The sequence below is a fragment of the Otolemur garnettii genome, unplaced genomic scaffold (genome assembly GCF_000181295.1).
Source record: "Otolemur garnettii isolate 467f Iridium unplaced genomic scaffold, OtoGar3 scaffold00273, whole genome shotgun sequence".
NCBI lineage: Eukaryota > Metazoa > Chordata > Mammalia > Primates > Galagidae > Otolemur > Otolemur garnettii.
The window spans coordinates 892562-914911 of NW_003852668.1; the positions used below are offsets into that span (position 1 = coordinate 892562).

The 22350-nt window shown below is 43.6% G+C and overlaps 1 protein-coding gene across 2 annotated transcripts in view; it reads right to left on the minus strand.

Annotated features, from left to right (window-relative positions):
* Positions 1 to 368: 368 nt before the first annotated feature.
* TRPM8 (transient receptor potential cation channel subfamily M member 8) overlaps positions 369 to 22350 on the minus strand; it is a 91000-nt gene continuing 69018 nt past the window's right edge. The window contains exons 22-25 of one of the 2 annotated variants that reach the window (XM_023508751.1): positions 13658 to 13757; positions 12617 to 12650; positions 5726 to 5818; positions 369 to 3085 (exon numbers count right to left, since the gene is read on the minus strand). In XM_023508751.1, the coding sequence (XP_023364519.1) occupies positions 5768 to 5818; positions 12617 to 12650; positions 13658 to 13757 (185 nt within the window). In that variant the 3' untranslated portion in view covers positions 369 to 3085; positions 5726 to 5767. Of the gene's footprint in view, positions 3086 to 5725; positions 5819 to 12616; positions 12651 to 13657; positions 13758 to 17133; positions 17322 to 22350 lie in introns of those variants that run through there. The other variant, XM_023508752.1, reaches the window with a different exon arrangement.

Here is a 22350-nt window from a genome sequence, read left to right on the forward strand (position 1 = left end):
CCCCCATCTGTGAGTTCCCATCTGTGAGCCCCCATCCGTGATCTCCTATATGTGAGCCACCACCTGTGAGCCCTGTCTGTGAGCCCCCACCTGTGAGCCCCCATCCGTGAACCCTCAGAAACACCTACTGACACACAGGAAGCTCTGAGTCAGTGGAGCTGGGGATCCTCATGCTGGAGCTGGGGATCCTTGTCCTACAGTTGGGTGTGGGGGGATAAAAGTGGGCCACAGGATCCAAACTGGCCATGCTGATTGGAACAAGAACCAAGGGGTCAGTTCTTTTGCTTGTATTCAACAAGAATGTTCTAGCAACCTGCTCAGAGGTGTCAGCTCATATAACTCTAGGAATGAAATCTCTACAGAATGAATTGGACTGAACTTTAAGGAATTTTATTTTTTTTCACTCTCAATAGAATGACAAAAGCAACACACGGCAATCCCTCTATCCGCTATTTAGTCCATTAACACCTCCATTTACACCGGGCTGCGGATTCTCGGTGCACAAGGGCACGGACACCATTAGTGCCCCACATGAGGACGTAGCACCTTTGATTAGAGACATGTTCAACACATGTGCTATTTTCGTGAGCTACAGTGGAGACAATGGCTGTGCACAAGCAAAAACCCGGTCGGGTGACTGTGCATCAACATCCCCCAGTCCAGCTGAGTTGGAAACACTGACCAGCCCCCTCTCTGATACCAGTGAGCTCTGGGTCCTGAGGGCTTTTTCTGTTTAGCATTAATGAGAGGATTTCTTTGGCTGCCAATAGTGATGTGCACGCAGGTCTGTTTCCGAAGCTCACAGAAACAGTCAGTGGAAAAGACCAACTTATGGATGAATTAGTTAAAGGGAGATCAGAAAATAGATTACGCTACATTTCATCTTCTGGGAATTTTACATTTAATTTACTAATTTTATTCAAATTCCCTACTAGAACTGCGGGGACGAGGTTGAGAGCTGCTGCTTTCTGCACAATCTCAGGCACTGTCATATGCTGTAGTTTTTCAGGCAGTATGGGGATGACATTTTGTCTTCTCCGTGGTTTCAAAAGAGGCAGAGATTTTAGTTGCCATGGTGAGATGAAAGTGACATTCTCTCTCTCTCTCACAGAGAAATTTTGAATGGCCCATTCATTGACAATTTTTGTCATGTAAATTTTGTTCCATCTACTTTCAGCAGCTGAAGCCAGGAATTGATTGGCCCAATTGACTAAGATGCCCCTTCAGGCCAGCATTAAGGTTTAAGTGAAAGGACGACTTTCTTCGTGTTCATCCCCTGCAAACATCGCAAATGCTGTGAGTAGCCATTTTTACTACTGCCCAGGAAAATCAACGTTTTAGGGTTAATGCTTCTGTAATTTTTCTAATTAGATGATTTTTTTCATAGCTTCCCCTTAAGATTTCCTCCTCCAGCCACTGAGTTGATAGTCCAATCAAAGCTGAAGAACTAACAATGAGTATTTAAATTCCTACGTACGTCCGGCTCAGATAGTAGCCCTTCCAGAGAAAGCTACAACTGGGAGTCTTCAATAACACAGTCTTCCTAATCCTATGCCATTGCCTTCAACATCTAAATTTAAACAAGCATATTGGCTTCTTCCTAAACTAAGGATTGAATATGATATCTTAATAGTTGGACATGCATGTATTTCATATCTTACACTCGAGTTAACAATTTCTATTCGCTATACATTTATGAAAAAGAACTGCATGGGGCTGGATAATCAATAGGTATTGCTTGGACTAGTCTTGGGAAACTTTCCCTGAATGCAGCAAAAAGATTCATGCACAAAGACGCTAATTCTGATAATCAATTGGAAATAGCTTTCAATGACCAACATCATGGAAACCACTAGAGGTTGAATAGCATGCAATTATTGATGTGATGCTTAAGAAGACCATAAGTATAATGAAAACTGTGATAAAATGCAAAGTGAAAAGGCTTATATAAAATTGCATGTATTATAATGATGACATCATGTAAAATTTTAAAAGAGAAATGAAACCTGTATAGAAAAAAGCAGACCTGGAAAACATCCAGAAACATTCGCAGTGATGACCTTTAGGTAGTGGGGGCGATTTGTTCTTTCTACCTCTGTATGTAGTTAAATTTTCTATAATATCCATGCACTATTTTTAATGGAAAAACTAAGAAATAAGAGGAGCACCCAGTGAAAATAAAATCAGTAGTGCCTCTGAAGGTTCCGGTTTGAGTGAATTTTCACATTGTTAGGAACGAGAGGATTCCCTCAAGAGGAGTTCCTGGAGCATCTGAGAGGACGAGACCCTGCTGTAGCTCCTCCCGTGACAGGTGCGAAACATCACGGGAAATAAAAATACTTTGTTCTGAAAAGAGCAGGGTCCTCTTGTTACATACAGCACATTTTAGAATCTGGCCCAATCCAGGACACTTTTAACAATTTGCCAACTAATTCGTCACGTGATACCCAAAAAGGGAAAAGTAAAGAATCAATTAGAAATAAACAAAATAGCATTACAGGAGGGAAAACGTGACCAGTCCTTGTGGGTAGGAGCGATGTTCTCCTGTGAGACTGGGAGGCGGAGGCTGCAAGGACACAGGTAAAAGCCAGGACTCCCAGTCCCAGGCACCAAGACAGGGCATTCCAGGAAATGCGCTTCCTTTATATCCGTCTTCATGTGCAAAATCCACCATACGCTTTATTCCCAGACTTCAGCACAACAAGGGGATTGAAGTGCCTCCACTATTACTCAGAAGCCGAAAGATCCCCACATCAATAGCAAAATCGTTCATCAGCAGACTTGGATGTTACCTGTAAAAGCAAAGATGCATTGGGAATACAGTTCCTGCTTCCATTCTCAGACAGGGACAAGGTTTGCTTCAAAATGTGCTGGGAACAGACTGGAAATAGGTCCATGTGCATGTGCAGAAGCTGAGAGGTTTTCTTTCAGTGTTGAGGCAGCTCTGAGAATGTTCCTTCTTAAAGGTGTGTGTGCTGACCAGTCTGCCAGTGTGAACCGAGTGACTAAGGTGGAAGGATCAAGGCTCAACTCATTCCATCGAGGTTAAGACCCAGAAAGTTCTAGCTTCATTTGCTCAGAGTTTCTGCATAAGAAGTGAGTTGATGATAAAGTTAAAAACTGGAATAATTTATCAGAATGGGGCTGTATGATGACTCCCCAAGGAGCAGCTTAGATTCTTTCACTGAACTAGAGCATCAATGTGGGGAATACAAGAATCGATGGATTATTACGTAGGGAAGGAACCGTCCCTGGAGGCTTACTGCCTCCCTAGTCCTCAGATAGGGCGCCCATCTTAAGGATAAGGCAGGAGAATGCACAAGGCTCCCTCTCTCCCTGGAGTCCTTCTTCCTTTCAAATTTAATGTGGAAGAAAGAAAAAAATATACAACTACCTGTTTATTTCATCCCATGTTAGTGGATCAAAGCTTGATTCAGGGTGAAGGTGGGAGAACTGGTGCAGACTTTCTGGCTAGGGTCAGCTCCCTGCCCTGTCTCTACAGGTGCCAGTTCACACCAACAGGAGGCTGACACTCTGCCTCCTTGCGGCTACCCCACAGCGAGATTACTCTCACCTAGGGACAGCAGCACAGGGGGCACCGGGGGAGTTCTTAAGGATATGACACACAAACAACATCATGTTTTTGAGACAGTGTCTTACTCCATCGCCCTGGGTACAGTGCCATGGTGTCACAGCTCACAGCAACCTCAAACTCGGGCTCAAGCGATCCTCTTGCCTCAGCCTCCCAAGTAGCTGGGACTATAGGCACCTAGCTAGTTTTTCTATTTTTAGTAGAGATGGGGTCTTCCTTTTGCTCAGGCTGGTCTTGAACTCCTGACTCAAGCAATCCACCTGCCTCAGCCTCGGAATGCGAGGATTACAGGCCTGAGTCATCAGCCCTGGCCTAAAAGATCTTACATCTAAAAGTAAGAAGTAGGCAAAACATTGGACGTGCCAGATTCAGTGGTTCAGATATCATGGGGCTGGTTTTCCTCTCCTTCCCTTCACAGAAGCACGTACCTACACTGGAGCGCACACAGACAGGAAGTGATGTCCTTCCCCACTCATTGCCCTCCAGTTAATTACCCTCAATATATTAAGAAAGATTTAAGGTTAAGCAAAGGGCAAGTCAGTAGGAAGCCAGTCTTTTTGCCCATTTAACTCATAGTCAACGCATTTGAAAAAGAACCAGGGAAGACTGCAGACTGAAGAGGGGGTGTGCGTGTCTGAATCTGACTCTTTCTGATTATTACAACTCTTTAATCACCTTTAGATTTCTGTCATTTATAATTGTTTTTATCCATTGCTGATTGTTTTTTTTTCCATATTTTAGCTCACCAATTAAATAAAATGGCAAGCATTTCAAAAGCTGAATCATAACTGATTGAAGGTGTAATATTGTTTTCATTAAACACCATTATGAACGAGCAGGTAAGTTCTCCCTCGGTACGAAAGGCTGGTTTTTCTGAGCAGATCAGGAGGCTGTGCCTCCCTTTCAGATTACATCAAATGTGCATCAGTCTTGCTCTCACAAAGCCCTCCCTAATACAGTGTTTTTAAATGTGATCTGTAACTGTGAGGACCCAAGGAAAAGAACTGAGTGAGCAGAGAGATGGAAAGGAGCCTGATGAGAAATGATTGCCCCTGTAGCTGGAGAGCGGAAGCTGTGGGGGTTAAGTACTTAATGTGCAGACACAGGTCCCTGCCCGAGGTCTGCATAAGCTGCAGGACCCAGCACAGCCCTGGGCACTTAGCAAGCACTCAGGAAACACTCATGGAAAGAAGAAAAGGAAGAAAAGAGGGAAGGGGCGGTTCTTTTTTTTTTTTTTCATTTTTTTTATTAGATCATAATTGTGTACATTAATTCTCTCATAGGATACAGTGAAATGTCCTCCTTAGCAAAGTATCTCAAGAATGGAAGAAAAAGTATCCAATGTATTCAACACTACTATGAAACTAATTGTTAGCTATCTTAGGAAAGCTACAATCCAAATGGAAGGGGCGGTTCTGAATTATGTTTCCCTTCTTTGCAATTTACTTTCTTTTAAAAAAAGTGTTTTGCTTTGTTTTGTCCCCAACAACCTTCTTAACATTTGCTTTCAGGATTTGGACAGGTAAGGGGAGAACATAATGAAAGAAAATGGTAAGGCCATGGGCGCAAAGCCTCGTGCTAAATTTTACTAATTAACTGAATTACATTTTTATATTATGATGCAATGGAGCTATTGCTAAAATTCTTAAATACTTCACTAACATTTTTTTTGTTTTTTTGCTGGTAAAAAGGGCAATCTACATGTATTTGTTTATTCCATAGCAATAAACATAATAATACGTCATGAGAATAAGGCACTGATCTGTAATGTTATCCCTGATATAAAGTTAAGAAAGAAAAAAATAGCAGGTTAGCACAGTGTGATCTTGTTTCAGTTTATGCTAAACGAGCTGCATAGATCCCAAGTTCCATAAAAGACCCTACCGGGCACTGGACTCTACCCTGGCAGTGCTAACCCCGGGCATCGCTAGCAAAATCGACGGGTCAGGCAATGAGAGGAGAGGCTTTTGCTTGTTTCTTTCTCCATCTCTGCCTTATTTAATTTATTTTTGCACCTATGTTATTTTCACATTATATGAAAATAAAATAGCCGAGAAAAATATTATGGTTTTAAATTAGTCTTAAGATATGTACATTTCTAAAGCAAAGAGAAAAGCCATTAGAATGACTTACCTTGCTATAATTAGATTTTCCTCCATTAGAATTCGTGCAGTCTTATTTGATTTTATTAGCAATCTCTTTCAGAAGACCCTTGAGATCATTAAGCTTGGAAACAGAAAGAAATAGAACTGGTCTTAAGATGGATTTTCCAACTTTCAATTTTAATTATTCCTTTATGGCTCTTTCATGAAACCAACATGTACATTAAACAGCAGGTCTGGGGATAAGGCACGTTGGGGATGAGGCCAGGTGAGAGTGGCACGTGAGAATACAGGCCCTGCGCATTGCTTACTTTCTGACACATGTCACCAGCAAGCAGTAACCAATTAGTAAACCAATTAATATTGGCTTTGCTCAAATGCAAATCACTGGGGTGATTTCCACACAGAAACGGTAAATTGCAATGACACAGAGAAGGAATATATAAAAATAATGATGTTACATAGAAATAATACTAATAAAATTATAAGATAGCAATAAAGTTTTGCTTTGGGAAGAACATAATACTTAGAAAAATAATATGGTGCAATACTAATAAATCATGGTTTTGCAAATAACATGTCTCCCCACCACCACCACCACACACACACACACAAATAATACAATACTAAAGCATAGTTTTAGGAAAAGGCATAATAAGATTATTCTTGCTACACATGCATTTCACAAATCTATTACACAAGATATATGAGGCTCATTTTAAATTACATGCCATATCAGTACACTCGATAAAAGCTCACAGATAATAATGCAATGTCTGTACAGAATGGAATTTTAACTTCTAACTTACTCAAGGAAAAAAAATCTCTGTTTAAGTTGGACTTATTTCTATTAAGAACTTCTTCCTTTGACTTAAAAAAGCCATAAAGGCTAATGGTTGCCTAAAACACATAAGGCAGGAACCCTACTTACAGACTTAGGGTCCAGTTTAAATAACTTTTTTTTCTGGTATAATAAGATAGAGAGATACTTTATTTCCGACAGGGCCTTTTTAGAAAACCCTGTTTGTTAATAGTAAAATGGCTTTAATAAGCTGTTTAAAGTAGACATTCTCCAAGAAAAGAGTAAATAAAATAGAGGATAGAAAAATAGTTTTAAAAATCAGCAAAAGTAGGGCGGTGCCTGTGGCTCAAGGAGTAGGGTGCTGGCCCCATATACCGGGGGTGGCGGGTTCAAGTCCAGCCCTGGCCAAAACTGCAAAATAAATTAATAAAGTCCAGGGCTCACACTAAGTGAGAGCTCTCTCCCACAATAAGTTTAGGGGTGGCACTGGTGGTTCAAAGGAGTAGGGCACCGGCCCCATATGCTGCAGGTGGCAGGTTCAAACCCAGCCCCTGGCCAAAAACCGCAAAATAAATGAATAAATAAATAAAGTCTGGGGCTCACACTAAATGGGAGCTCTTCCCCACAATAATTTTAGGGGTGGCACCTGTGTTTCAAAGGAGTAGGGCGCCAGCCCCATATGCTGGAGGTGGCAGGTTCAAACCCAGCTCCTGATGAAAAACTGCAAAAAAAATAAAAATAAAAAATAAAAATTGGTTCAAAAATCAGCAAAAGTAAGAGTTTTTTTAAACCAAAATCAGCAAATACTTAGCTAGACTAAGAAGAAAAGAGAGAAGATACAAATATTAAAATGAGAAATGAGAGAGAAGACATTAGAGCCAGTGACAGAAAAAAAGGGGCTGTAAGGGACCGAGATGAGTTATTCTATACCAGCAAGTTGAAAAACTTAGAGGAAATGGAAAAGTTCCTAGGGATATACAACCATGGAAGACCGAATAAAGTAGAGACACACAGCCTGGACAGACCAGTAACAAACAAGGAGACAGGACCAGTAATCAAAAAGCTTCCAACAAAGAAAAGCCCAGGGCCAGATGGCTTCACTGGTGAAGCTACCGATCCTTCAAAGAATCAATGCCAACCCTTCTTTGATGCTTCCCAAAAAAACAGAAGAAGGAACACCTCCAAACTCATTGTATGAGGCCAGCACCACTCTGCTACCAAAGCCAGACAAAGACAACACAAACAACTTCAGGCCAATATCCCTGAGAAATATAAGTGCAGAAATCTCTATAAAATACAAGCCAATTGAATCCAAGAGCACACTGAAAGGATCATATGGACAGCTAAGTGGTATTTATCCCTGGGATGCAGGGGGGGTTCAATGTATGAAATCAACATGATACACAACATTAATGGAGTGAAAGACAAAAACCACATGGTCATCTCAGTGGATGCAGAAGAAACACAGGTGACAAAATGCAAGGTCTTCTCATGATAAAAACTCTCAATGAAGTTGATATAGAAAACTTACATAATAATGGCCATATATGAAAAACCTACTACTAATATAATATTCAATAGGGTAAACTAGAAGCTTTTCCTCTAAGATCTGGAATAAAGCAAGGATGCCCACTCTTACAACTGCTCTTCAACAGCGTACTGGAAGTCTTAGCCAGAGCATGAAAAGAAAACGAAAAATATCCGAATTGGAAAGACAGAAGACTATCTCTTTTCTACATATAACAAATGATCTTATATGTAGAAAATCCTAAACATTCCACATATAAAAAAACTGTTAGAACTAATAAACAAATTCAGTAAAGTTGCAGGATACAAATCAATATACAAAAATCAACAGTTTTTCTTTACACCAACAATGAACCATCCAAAAAGGAAATTAAGACCACAATCTCAATTACGTAAGTAACAAAAGCAATACACAACTTAAGAAACACTTAAAGCAAAAACATGAAAGACTTGTACTCCAAAAATTTTAAAACATTAATGAAGGAAATTTTAATACATGCAAATAAATGGAAAAATGTCCTGTGTTCATGGATTGAAAGAATGGATATTGTTAAAATATCTGTGCGACTCAAAGGACTCTATAGGTTCAATGCAATTCCTATCAAAATCTCAAAGGTACTTTTTTTTACAGAAATAAGAAAAAAATTCTAAAATTTATATGATGCCACAAAAAATCTTGAATAGCCAAAACAATCTTGAGCAAGAAGAACAAACTTACTGACTTCAAATTATGTTACAGAGGTAAAGTAATTAAAACAGTATGGTATCAACATTTAAAAAAAAATATATATATATATATATAAACCCATGGAACAGAACAGAGAATTCAGAAATAGAGCTTTGTAGCCAACTGATATTTGACAAAGATATTGAGAACATTCAGTGGGGAAAAGACAGTCTCTTCAATAAATGGTTCTGGGAAAACTGGATGTCCACATGAAAAAGAATAAAATTGGACCCCTACCTCATACCATAAACAAAAATCAACTTAAAATTAATAAAAGATTTAAACATAAGACTTGAAGCCCTAACTTCAGCATTATACAATTCATCCACATAACCAAAACACTTGTACCTCTTTAATATTGTGTAATTAAAAAAGAAAATAAAATTTGCAGATATCATGTTTAAAAGAAAAGAAAAGAAATTGTAAAACTACTAGAAGAAAGTATAGAGAAAAACCTTTTTGACTTTGGTATTGTTGATGGTTTTTTTGGATGTGATCCCCAAAGCACAGGCAACCAAAACAGACAAATGGGATTATATCAAACAAAACTTCTTTACAGCAAAAGAAATAATAAGCAAAATGAAAGAGCAAGCTATGGAACAGGAAAAATATTTGCAAGCCAGTATCAGTAAGTATTTAATATCTAAAATATATAAAGAACTCATACAACTAAATACCAAAAAGCACAAATAACCTAATTAAAAGGTGAGCAAAAAGATTAGACACTTCTCAAAACAAGAAATTCAAAAGACTAACGGGTATTTGAAAGGTACCCAACATTGCTAATCATTAGGAAAAAGCAAATCAAAACCACAATGAAATGTCACCTCACACCTTTCAGACAGAAGAGCGGTGTTGGCAAGGACGTGGAGAAAAGGGAACTCTAGTACATTGCTGGTGGTAACATAAATTGGTATAATCATCACAGAAGTCCCTTAAGTATGGAAGTTCCTTAAAAAATTAAAAATAGAATTACCATATGATCTGGCAATCCCACTTCTGGGTCTCCAAGCAAAGGAATTAAACCCAGGATCACAAAGAAATAAGTGCCTTGCCATGCTCGGTGTAGCGTTATTCACAATAGCCAAAATACGGAACTACCTAAATGTCCATCAACAAAGCAACAGACAAAGATAACATGGTGAATATGTACAGTGGAATATTATTCAGACTTGAAATGAGAAAGGAAACCCTGCCATTTGTGACAGCTGGATGGAGCTAGATAGAGGACATCATACTAAGCAGACAAGCCAGATGCAGGCAGAGAGGGACTGTGTGATCTCACTTTACGTGAGTGTATGTGAGTAATACACAGCCTAAAGTGGTCACACTCGTAGGAACAGAGAGTAGAATGGAGGTTGCCAGGGGCTGGGGGAGGGAGAAATGGTTGATGTTGGTCTAAGAACACGAAGTTTCATTTATGCAAGATGAATATTCTAGAGATGTATGCAGAGTGGTGACAACAGTTAACGCTATTGTACACATGAAATTTGCTAAGAGGACAGATTATAAATTAAACGTCACCCCTCTCCCCCACAAAACACACATAATGATAACTATGTATATAGGTATGGATGTGTTAATTAGCTGGACTGAAATATAGTGATCATTTTTCAGTGCATACATGCATCAAAACATCAAATTGTACACCTTAAATATATATAATTTTATATGTCAGTGACATCTCAACGAAGCTGTTAAAAGATAATTTAAAGGCTGGATGGTGGCTCACACTTATAATCCTAGCCCTCTGGGAGGCTGAGGCAGGTGGATTGCCTGAGCTAAAGAGTTTGAGATGGGCCTGAGCAAGAGTGAGACTTCATCTCTAAAAATTAGCTGGGTATTGTGGTGGGCACCTGTAGTCCCAGCTACCAGGGAGGCTGAGGCAAGAGGATTGCTTTGAGCCCAAGAGTTTGAGGTTTCTATGAGATATGATAGCACAGCACTCTACCAAGGGCAAGAAAGCGAGACTCTGTCTCATAATAATAATAATGATAATTTGAAAGCAAATAAAAAGACAGGGCACAGTGGCTCATGCCTGTAACCCTAGCACTCTGGGAGGCCAACGCAGGAGGATCCCTTGAGCTCAGGAGTTTGAGACCAGTGTGAGCAAGAGCAAGACCCCATCTCTACTAAAAATAGAAGAACTAGCTGGGTATTGTAGAGGCCTGTATTTTCTAGCTACTCGGGAGGCTGAGGCAGGATTTCTTGAGCCTAGGAGTTTGAGGTTGCTGTGAGCTAGGCTAACACTACGGCACTCTACCCAGGGTGACAGAGACTCTATCTCAAAAAAAAAAAAAAAACCACTAACAACAATAACAAACTCTAAAAGCTTACTCAAGAAACAAAAGATGATCCCTACAATTCCATGTGAGTGGAAAGGGGGGGATGTTTTGTAGTTCAGATGGGGAAACGAGAAGACAGAGGTGGGGGAAGAACAGGGGCAGGGAGACCCCCTGAGTGGTGGGGCTGTGCCGTGCAGTCAGGGTCTGGACCCACAGACAGCTCCACCCCTGGAAGTCAGGTCAGCTTGCCTTGTGTGCCTGGTTCTCTGATTCCCCTCTGACACAGGGCATGGCGGACAAGTGTCCTCCCATCCCTGTCCTTCCACATCCCCTGTTGCTGCCCCCTCTGTCCATCCTCTGCATGTCCCAGAGTAGGGTCACGACCAAGGCCTGGCTTGGAGAAGTATTACCCTGGCCCCTTATCTGGCTTTCTACCAGCTGCCTTGAAAACCACACCAAACAAAAGCACCTGTAAGAAGCAAGACTGCAGAACAAAGGAACCTGGACTGTTTTCTTCACAAACACAAGTCCTGTGCGCATCTCTCCCCCAGCAGAGAGCGCACTGAAAGGAGTATGCTAGACGTGTCCCTCTGGGGCTTTAAAACTCACCTTCCCTTACATGGAAATAAAATTTGGTTCTAAAAGAGGCAGGCAAGTTTCCGAACAGAACAGCCCAGTTGCTCCCTCTTCCTCCCACTCAGCTGCTCCCCCCCTTTCCTCCTTGTGTAGCTACTTAGAATAACCCACGTTTCCCTGGACTTAGGGCTATCACAGATGCCAACCTGTTTTTAAAAACATTGAGGATAAATTCCGAAGTAGATAAACAGGAATCTGTGAACAGACAAACTCTCATGTTAGAGCTCTGCAAAGGGCACCTTCTGCTGATTTATTCATTCAGCAAGCATTTATCGAGGCCCTGCTGTGGCAAGGTACCGGCTGCTGGGGATTTTGCACTGGAAGGAAGAGTCTATGAATGTCATCCTGAATGCCACTCTGAAGATACCAAGATAGGACACCAATCCTCTGTGCTGCAGAGCCTGACAAGGGGTCTCACATTTATGAATCGATCCTAATTTCTGCTGAACCTGATCGTACGTTGGGCTACCCTGCTCAGAGGGGCGGGCACACTCCTTCTGTGCCGTGGTGTTCTCACATTGTGGTCACACATTCGCAACGTCCTCTAAGCAAAATAAGAAACAAACTGGAGTGGCAACAAAGAGGAGCACAGAGGAAATGGGCTCCCCAGATGCTCTTTTGCGGTTTTTCTGTTTTTCTTCATAATGAAAACATCTTCACCTGGCCCAATAGCTGAAAGAAAAAGGTGAGAGGGCCCCGAGGCCGAAACAGAAGGTTTTCAGAGACTGTGGAAGGGGACTCAGGTCCCTCCCCACGCAGGCCGCAGGCCGGGAGCACAGGAAGCCCGAGGCTCTGGCAGTCAGCTCCCACACAGGGGACACAGGACAGGCAGAGCCACACCTATTTTATTTTTTTTTAACAATTAACTTCTTTAATTTTCTGATGGTAAATCTGAAGATAATAGTGACCAAAAAAAAATTTCTCAAACTATAAACAAAGCCATACCTTTGTATCCAGTTGTCTAAATCGATGCCTCATTCTGCGAGGAAGTTAAGAAAAAAAGAAAAAGAAAGAAAGTGAGCAAGAGAAAAGAGATAAGAGGAACATTAGGCTCCATTTTCAAATTTTAAAGCAGAGAATTCAGGTCATTTTCACGTTCGGCTAAATCCAGGATCAGCTGTGCTGACTTTTCTGATTTTCTTCGTAATGCCCAAAGGAAACAGAATCGCCCCAGTCCCAGTTAGGAGGAGAGCGTGTAAACTCTACCTCTGTTCCCGAGGTAAAGATGCCTCACAGACCGCCCCTCCCTTGCAAAACCAGGATCTCAGAATCCAGGAACAGGGGAGTGCTCACGGCGCTGAGAGACGAGCTCCCCGTGCCTCCTTCCCCAGCTGTGCTGAGCCTCCCGGAGGGATTCACTGTGCTTATATATCCTCGTATCTTGTCAGAGTGAATCCTGAGGTGTATTTGGGACTCTTAGGAAGCGTGACAGCTGTCAGTGGAGAGTGGCACCCTCACAGTGAGAAGAGCAACGCGTTCCTTGTGGACCCCCCACATCTTAGCTACCCATGGTGTAACGATCTCTGTAAGATGTTTAACAAATCCATTGACAAATCACAGGCATGTTGATAACAACCCCGTGTGATTCAGAACTGATGTTCAGGACTTTTCCGGGACAGCCTGAAACAGATCAACCAAATGGTTTTTCCCTCTTCTAATCTCTACTTTCTCATTATAGAGACAAGTAGCATGTGGGACTGCAGTGACCTCTGAGTCTTGCTGGGACCCAGGCAACAGCCTGGCTCCAGGGTCCTGCCCTGCAGGCTCCAAACACCCCTTTCTCCCCCAGAGCCCTGAAGAGCAATTAGGACAGTAAGTGGGTGGTTTTGTTCCTTCTCTAAAAGGCTGCCACACATTTCTGTGTCATCTTCCACTGCCTGTGTAAAGCGCTGGTGGGTATTGCTGTTATCTGAACATGCTCAGACAGGCTGCCTACGCACGTCACACACAGGGGACTTCGCAAAGGGAACTGAGTGGCCTACGTACTCCTCTGAGGTGTCATTGGCTTTGGTGTTGATCTTGACAAGGTAATTTTCCTTCATGACACCTTCCCACGCCAGAGTCTCGTTGTCCTCATTTCTGAAACCTTGAATAATGAGAAAAAGGAAAGCATTCAAATGGTTCCATTTGCCCCTTGCCTCCTGTTAATACAGCAACATCTGCAAGGCATTTTTTTAAGACTCTGGATCCAGGAGAATTAGATCCTTCCTGCAGAGCGTCCGAGGGTTGGAATATTAAGTAATGGCTTTCTTGGCTAACAGGGAGGAATTGGAGCCTCCTGCATGAAATAGGAATGTGATCTTTATTCTAAAGAGAGATCGATCCAAACCCTATCTCTGTGTTTGTGACTTAGCAAAATCATTCTACTAATGAATGTGGCTCTCACGCTTGGTATGTGCTCTTCTTTGATTGTGGTGACATAAAACACTAAACCATTCCATTGGATAATCACCGATGGATTTTGTACTGACTCGCAAGCTAAAACTGGGGCAGGAGCTTTAAAGGAGAGGAAAATTCAGCCCCAAACATTGTTCCTCCTGAAACACACACTCTAGGTGTGGAACTCAAAGAAAATTCACCTAAGAGAGGATATGCTTAAAATTGGCCTCAGACACGACCCAGTAATATTCTCAGTTCAGTTTCTTACAGTTCCTGAGGCTTTCAGATGATGGAAAACAGAAGAACAGACCAACACATCACCTGTGTTCAAGGTACTAATGCCGTGGACATCAAGCCTCCACTCAAATTCTCAGGGACAGGGAAGGACATATGTTCCTACGGGTGTCTGCTTGGCATACATTTATGTACTTTTTACTTTTAAATTACCATTTAAGTTTATTCACCAACATGCTGGAGTTTAGGAACAATTATAAGATCTTTATAGATTTAAAAATTAATTGGGGGCCAAAGGCAGAACCAATATGCAAGTGGGTAGAATTTAGCAAATCCTGCATAGAAAATATGCATTTGTGTTTCAATGGTAGTCATTCACTTTACAAAGTAATCCTCAACTAAATTTTGTCAATTGTATTTTTCCTAGCGAAGTTGTCTCCAATGTCTTTCATTGAAACTAAAATACATGTAAAGTCCCAGAGGGGCAGTTACAAATAAATCAGCAGAGAAAAGACAGATGCTCCTGAACACAGATGGACAAATGACCAAGAAGAAATGGCCAACCTCTGTCACCACCAAAGAAGTGCCAATTGAAATGAGGACGTGGCCTTTTCACCAACAACACTGGAGATTTATCAGGGTTTAAATAAAGGGTATGTCCTGTTTTGGAGAAAGCATGGAGAAACAGGACTCTCACGTAAGGGGAAACATCTCTCAGTTGTTAAAGCCTTGGATTGGTGGGGGTTTGGAGGAGATGGACAACATACAGAGAATTAAAAGTGAGCATACCCTTTATCCAGAAATTTCTCTTTAGAAATAACTCGAAGAAAAAAATAACTAAAAGGAAAAAACTACCAATATACTCAAAAATGAATACAAAAACACTCTTCATCAGGCTATTACATGCTAAGGATACAGTCAAAACAATTTGCATACTTCATACCAAGGGACTGGTGAAATTAACTATAGTATGCTCACAGGCTAGAATACTCCCTGGCTAGAATGTGTCATGTAGATTTGTATCTATGGATATGGAAAATGTTTATGTGTTATTAGTTAAACAAGTTGGAGTATGAAGGCACCACACAGCCATTCAGTTAGGATACATCCACACCAGAATAACAGAACGGACAGCAGCATGTGCTGACGCTCGTCTCTGGGTGGCGGGTTCCGTGTGCTCTTCCTCTTTATCTATGCCTGTCTGTATTTTTCAAGTGCTCTACAGTGAATATGGACTGCTCTCTGCACCACAAAATCATACATCTTATAAAAAAGCAATTATTTTTTATTACTTGAAGATGTCACCAAAAAGTCCCAGGAGTGAAAGTTGGGTTTCTACCTTTCTGAAAATTATTTGAAAAATCTTGCATTTTTCTCCAAAGAAGGATAATTTCACAATTAAACCCATGACTTCCCCCATCATTTGGAGGAAAAAGCAAAGTATGGTGAGGAAATGAATTGCCAATTGGAGGTTCTGGCAGCTGCAGTGCTGTGGTTTCAGGATTTAGGGATCCCCAAAGACAGGAAAGCAAGTAAGCAGGCAGTGCCCTGGCCGTGGGAGCCTCCCGGGGTCAGCAGGGCTGCTCAGCTCTCTAATCATCATTACTGGGTAGCTAAAGATCCTGTCCTTCTGGGCTCTCCCATTTTCTTTATTTCTTCCTGAGAGTAAGGACTGTTGAAGAGGGAAAATGTCAACAGCTCACTGTCTCTCTAATCACTGTGAGGTCATCACTCTCCCCGAAACCCACTGAGGAGGAAGAGCGAGCCCAGATCTACATCATCACTCCTCACCAGGCGGCTCCCTCAAGCTGAAGCTCCTCCCATTTCCTGACCACATTAAGGGATGTTTCTTTATTTTATGTTCAGATAGTTCTTAATCATCAAGTAAGTTTTCTGAGGAAAGCAATGCACTTTGTACTGTCTTCTCAGCCCCATCCTTAATCTGGAGCACTGACGTGTCCTTATTCAGACTGAGTTTCTGAATTCCACTGAGCCCAGACTGAGGACAACCTGTCTTTGGAGAAAAGAGTTTATCCCACCCCATCCTTATCCCATTCCCCGCGCCCCCCAGTCTGAAGCCCACCATCAGTTCACTTCCCCAAAGTAAGTCTTTCATTTCCAGATAGGACTAATTGTTAAATATTGTTTTCTTCTTTATACTGAGTTAAGATCTTTCTTGTTGCAACCTTTATCTGTTGTTTTCTTTTCCCTCTGGAATCATTCAGAAAAAAAAAAAATACAAAACTTGCAAGATTTCTATTATCTAAAGGCATAAACTGCCCCCCTCCCCCGGTCATCTCCCTGGTCCTACAGAGAGGTTCATCAAAAGTTTCAAGACACAACCAAAAGGCTGGGTGCAGTGGCTCATGCCTATAGTGTGAGCGCTCGGGGAGGCTGAGGTGCATGGATGCTTGAGATCCAGAGTTCAACACCAACCTGAGCAAGACCAAGACCCTGTTTCTAAAAATAGCCGGGCATTGTGGCAGGTGCCTGTAGTCCCAGCTACTCGGGAGGCTGAGGCAAGAGAATCACTTGAGCCTAAGAGTTTGAGGTTGCTGTGAGCTATGATGACATGGCACTGTATCCACAGTGATGGAGTTAGGTCTCAAAAAAAAAAACAAACAAACAAACAAAAGAGAGAGAGAGAGACAGAATCAAAGACAGTCCTGAGGCTTGTCATTACAAGAGCCTCTGATGTTTGGGTGTCATCTTTGAGTATAGTCAGATTCCAGATCTGAACTTCCAAGTCCCATTTCTGAGATAAAGACTTTTTATTCTTTGGGTTAGAAAGGACTCATTTTGTCTTCCAAGGCAGAAAGAGGGGGAGATATAGGCAAGTTATCCAAGTTGTCAAAACACTTTCTTCATTAAGAAAGGCAATTACGTATGTCTGAGAGTTAATGACATCCCCAGAGTGACGTTTAATGGCTTAAAATAATGTTGTTAAGAGCGCTGGCCATGATGCTCCTTCTAACTGAGAGGAGTTTGGGGTCCTCGGCACATTCACATTTTGAAAACCAGCCTTCAGGGGCCACAGCTACAGGGAGGGCATAGATGTACATCATGACCAATATTTAAGGTTATATTTAAGTATCCATTTCTATGCAGTTAAAGAACTGCACCCCCAAAAAATCATGGTTCCTGGAAAGTTAAAATTTTTCTGAATTGTTACCAATTATCGTGTCTATGTTAGTAAAACTTATATTTTTACTTTGTGAATCTTCAAAATATTGGGGTTACACTAAACGGACAGGAAGCATCAGCCCCACACAGAACACGAATCTGAAGTCGGCAGTTAGTGACCATTTTATCAGACACTCTAGGGAATAAACGGGATGCACACACACCCGGCATCCATCAGAGCACAGCACCCCTGGGAAAGCAGGGACAAGGACCACGCAGAGGACCCCTACCTCACCATGCCAAAGCCAGTGTGGGGGGAAGAACAGCCTGACCCCGTCCCTTAGTCATTCCGCCTGATTCTCCCTTAGATTCTCTTCTTCCCAAATTGCCCTCAACCCCCAGTTTCCTACCTCGCAGAGATTTTCTTTTCCCCAGTGCTGCTCCAGTGGGGGATACACTCCAGACCCTCCCCTCTCCAACACTCTACAGTGACTGATCTTCCCTGAGTCACGAGGGGAAACGTCAGGATTTGAGAGCCTCACTTGACGTGGTGGACCGAGGGCCTCCCCACCCGACCCTGCGATCTCGTGGCTCACTTCTGTCTTCCGGGGCCCAAGTCAGCACCAAAGTGCTGCTGTGAAGGATGTTTCGGGACCTGTGTCTTCCACTGCCATGTCTCCTATCCACCTTCTCTCCCACCTTTGGGATTCAGGAGGACACACTGTGAGGTGGTGGCTGGGGAGGTAGGGGACCTGAGTAGAGCCTGAGTCTTTCAGGGATCCCCCAACCTTCCATCACGGGACTCCTCTATCACCTCACCTTACTGCTCTCATCTTACCCCTGCCCCAGCCTGGCTAATTCCAATCCCTCCCAGTCTCAGTTTAGAATGCCCCTTTCTCCAGAAAGTCTTGCCTGATGCTCTCTGGTCTAGGGTGGAAGTGTCCTGGATGTGGCCCTCGTGGCTCCCTGGACATCCCTGACAATTACTGCTGTCCACACTTTTCAATTAAGGCCTTTTGATTTTCATTCTCCTCACTGCTCTGCCGGATTCCGGGCCCATTCAAGGACCAGGGGAGCTTCTGGCTTATTCTGCACCACATCCCAGGGCCAGCTGCCGACTCGCCCGGGCTTCTCATCCCTGCACCACATCCCAGGTCACTGCCGACCCACCCAGGCCTCTCACCCCTGCACCCAGACTCTCTGGGGCACCCACCATCTTACCTCTGGTCCAGCTCCCTCCAGACCACAACCCGCCAGCCCAGCCCTGTGTGCCTTTGCTCATGGCTGTGTCTACAAAACACAGAGGTAACATCTGGGAAGGACTGAACACCTGCAATTTTCAGGTCCTGACAGAGGTTGCGCCCGTTTCAGGCTTTGATTTTCTTGCCTGTGCACAGTTTCCTCTCCATCCACCCACCGCTCTGTTTTAAAATTCAGATCAGTGGGTTCCACGGGTGAGTTTTACAAAACCCTTGCGAGTTCTTTACAAAAGGACTGTGGTAGGAAATGAGGTCGCGGGGCTCTTGGTTTGGGAACTTCTAAGAACTCAGTGACTTTTCCTTTCTAACTTCCATCTCCCTATTTAGATATTTTGTGCGAATTTTTCCTTTGGTTCCTGGTGGTTGTCTAGAATGTAAATGATGCTGGGGTTTAGGACGTGTTCCCCCAAAACAGGGCACCACGGCATACTGAGTAGTTTAAGCTGAAAGAATCTGAAAAGTCTATAGAATCAGGAAGTTCTCCCTGCCCCTGCCCCAGTCTCCTCCCCACAAGCAGGTCAGAAAACCCAGAAAGGATCTTCTGGCCTTCCCTGCAGCAGTCAGGCACCCTGGGACGCGTGGAGGAAGGAGCTGACCCGGGACGCAGAGAGGAACGGGAGCGCTCAGGCCTGCGCGGCCTCCCCAGTCAGTGCCATTCGTCTGTGCTCTCTGCCCCAATCTGTAAGTCTCATTCTCCCCTAAACCTACTCTAAAAAACACTCAGGTTTGTTTCTTCATTGCCTCATGAAGGTTCCTAGGCTACATAAAAACCCCATTAAGTAAATTCCTATGCTATTCTCTCGTTACTCTGTCTGTTCTTACAGGGGCCTCAGCCATGAGCCTGAGATGGGTAGAGGAAAAGATGTATTTCCTCCCTATGGTAATGAGATTAATTGAATAATTTGTAAATATCAAGAAATCCATCTCTATCCCGAATTGCACAAGGTCATTTCCTGGAGTCCAGTTTGTGTAATTCTAAGACATCCTCATCAACCACGGCTCCTGCCCAGAAAGGGCGCACTCAGGAAAGGTATTTTCAAGGACAGAAAACAGCCAGGTCTTCAAATTACTTGTGAAAATGTTACTGATTTTGGAAAAGCAGCAAAGGGAAATCAGCCGAGTTCAGAGCACAGGGAAGCCACCCCTTCAAGACTTGTTTTGGCTGCCCAGGCCAGTGAGGGGAGGAGGGCCCGGCTGGGCAGTCTGGGCACCGAGCTCAACTGCAGAAGTTAGAGAGTAGAAAAGTCTGTTGTAAATTGTTCAAGGAACCAAAGATAACGTTAGGCTGTTCAGACCTCCCTAAGTTTACAGGGCAGTTGAGTTAACGAGAGGTAGCCCCCAACTGCACCCTCTGTTTCTGCTGTGATTTGGGCGTGGAAGCAGAGAGTGGCTCGCCTTCTCTGGGCAGGGCAGCGTCAGGGTGGGGGAGGCCCTCTCAGAGTTGGCACATTCTGTTTGCTCAGGGACCACCTGGTGCAGCAGTGGGCAGAGCAGGGCACAGGTTCTCCCTCCTCCTGTGCGGGCTGTTCTTCCCCATCCCCTACCCCTATATCCCAGCCGGCCTGGGACGCTCTGTAACTGATAGAATGCAGAAGTGATGTCATCTTACCTCTGAAGATAGAGGCAATGCAGCTTCTGGTTTTTTCAGGGACCCAACCACTGTGTGTGGGAGTCAGAGCTGGGTGACACTCAGGCTCCAGTGACAGCCCAGCTAGTGCCACACGGGACAGCACATGCAGCCATTGGGACCAACCAGCCCATGACCCATCAGATGCTTCAAGGAGTGGCGGTCAGCCACCCCTACCTTGCCATGAACATGAATGGACCCTTGGAAGGGCCACTTTACAACTGTCACAGGCTCAGTAGAGGGACCAGCGGCCCCAAGATGGGGGCACTCCTAGGAGGCAGGGTCTTCAGTTTTACAATCAAGGTGATCACCCCACGCCCTGGGCACATCTGTCATCGTGAGTCCCATCTTTCGTGAAAAAGTATTACAAATATTTCGTGATGAAATTGATATAAAAACAAATAGGTTAATACAGAGAATGGCAAAAAAGAATACACATTTTAAGAAAGGAAAAAGCTGTATTAAAATTGTAATGCTCACTATATACCAATAACAAAAGATGAATACAAGTCACGTTTGAGCATCTCTTGTAATAGCAAAAGTCAAACGTGACTTGAGTATTAACTTTAACATGGGTTTTCCTTGCTTAAAATGGGTATACATTTTTGGGTACCCTCTGTATATAATTAAAACATTTTCATTTTGGTCCAAAAGTTCGGGTTTTTTCTTATGATTTTTAAAAGATGTGCCTGGGCCCTGAGGCTGGACACTGCCTGCACCTGATGAAGGGTCGTTGCTGCAGCTGAGCCCACACAGATGGCTCCCTCAGCTTGGGTCTGAGGTTGGGAGCCAGGAGAACAGGCCAGCGGTGGCCTTTCTATCTCTTCTTTTGTGTCCAAACATCCAAATGAATAAAAATAGGCTTCTCCCCTCTGGCTCACCTAATGTGGCTGAGGCACATCTGGGGGCTGAGACGATTCTCCGGCTTAGTGGCTCTGGGATCAGGTGTAAGGTGAGTTTTCACAGGCCCAGGAAGAGGGTTAGATGCCAGCCCCCTGCATTCCGAGAGGACGGCAGATCTAAGGGTGACAGTCTGGCTGACAGCTGCCGCCACAGCAGGGTAAGGAGAGGCAGCTGGGTTGGGCCCTGCCTGTACCCAGAATTGCTAGGGCCAAGAAGATACATGACCATATGATAGAAAAAACAAACTGACCTGTGGGCAGTTGACTTCCGCCTTCCCAGAAAAGGTGGGTCATGGACAGGGAGAGGATGCGAGGTGGGCTTGGAAACCAGAGGCTGGGGAGAGAGGCCTGAGAGTAGTGCTTACAGGGGCCAGCCAGGGGGGGTCTGAGGGACTCCCAAGTGCCCATATAATCAAGGATGAGTTTTAAACACCTGCCAGGCCAGGGAGCACAGGGCAGCGTGGTCAGAACCCATGAGAAAGTCTTACTGCTCCTCCATCAGCCCTCCATGGAGCAGGTGAGAGAGAGAGAAGGGGCCAGGGAGAGGAGGCAGCCCACTGCCCATCCTTCCCAATAGCGCTGCCAGCTGTTGAAGGAGAAGCTTCACCTCTGGATAGTAATTAATAGGCTGGTTAAGATACTGGACTATACATTTCAATTTCTAAATGGAGATGTTTTATCAAGTAAAATAATGGTAAAATTTTCCATTTCCCTAAGAGCAACCAGAAAAGGCACAAACCCCACTGGAGTCAGGGCTAATGTCTGCCGAGGACAAATCTCACAAAAGCAATGAACACAAAAGCAAAGTCACCATCCGACATGACCCCATGAATCAGCTTGTTCAACCTACTACTGGCATGATTATTCTATCCCTCCAAAAGTCATTCCCCCCAAAATAAGGGCATCCTGGCAGACCCACCCTGCCGCCTTGATCTACTCTCTCTGCCTCATCCAGCAGACCCAGCCCGCTGCCTTAATCTACTCTCTCTGCCTCATCCAGCAGACCCAGCCCGCTGCCTTAATCTACTCTCTCTGCCTCATCCAGTAGACCCAGCCCGCTGCCTTGATCTACTCTCCCTGCCTCATCCAGCAGACCCACCCTGCCACCTTGATCTACTCTCTCTGCCTCATCCAGCAGACCCACCCTGCCACCTT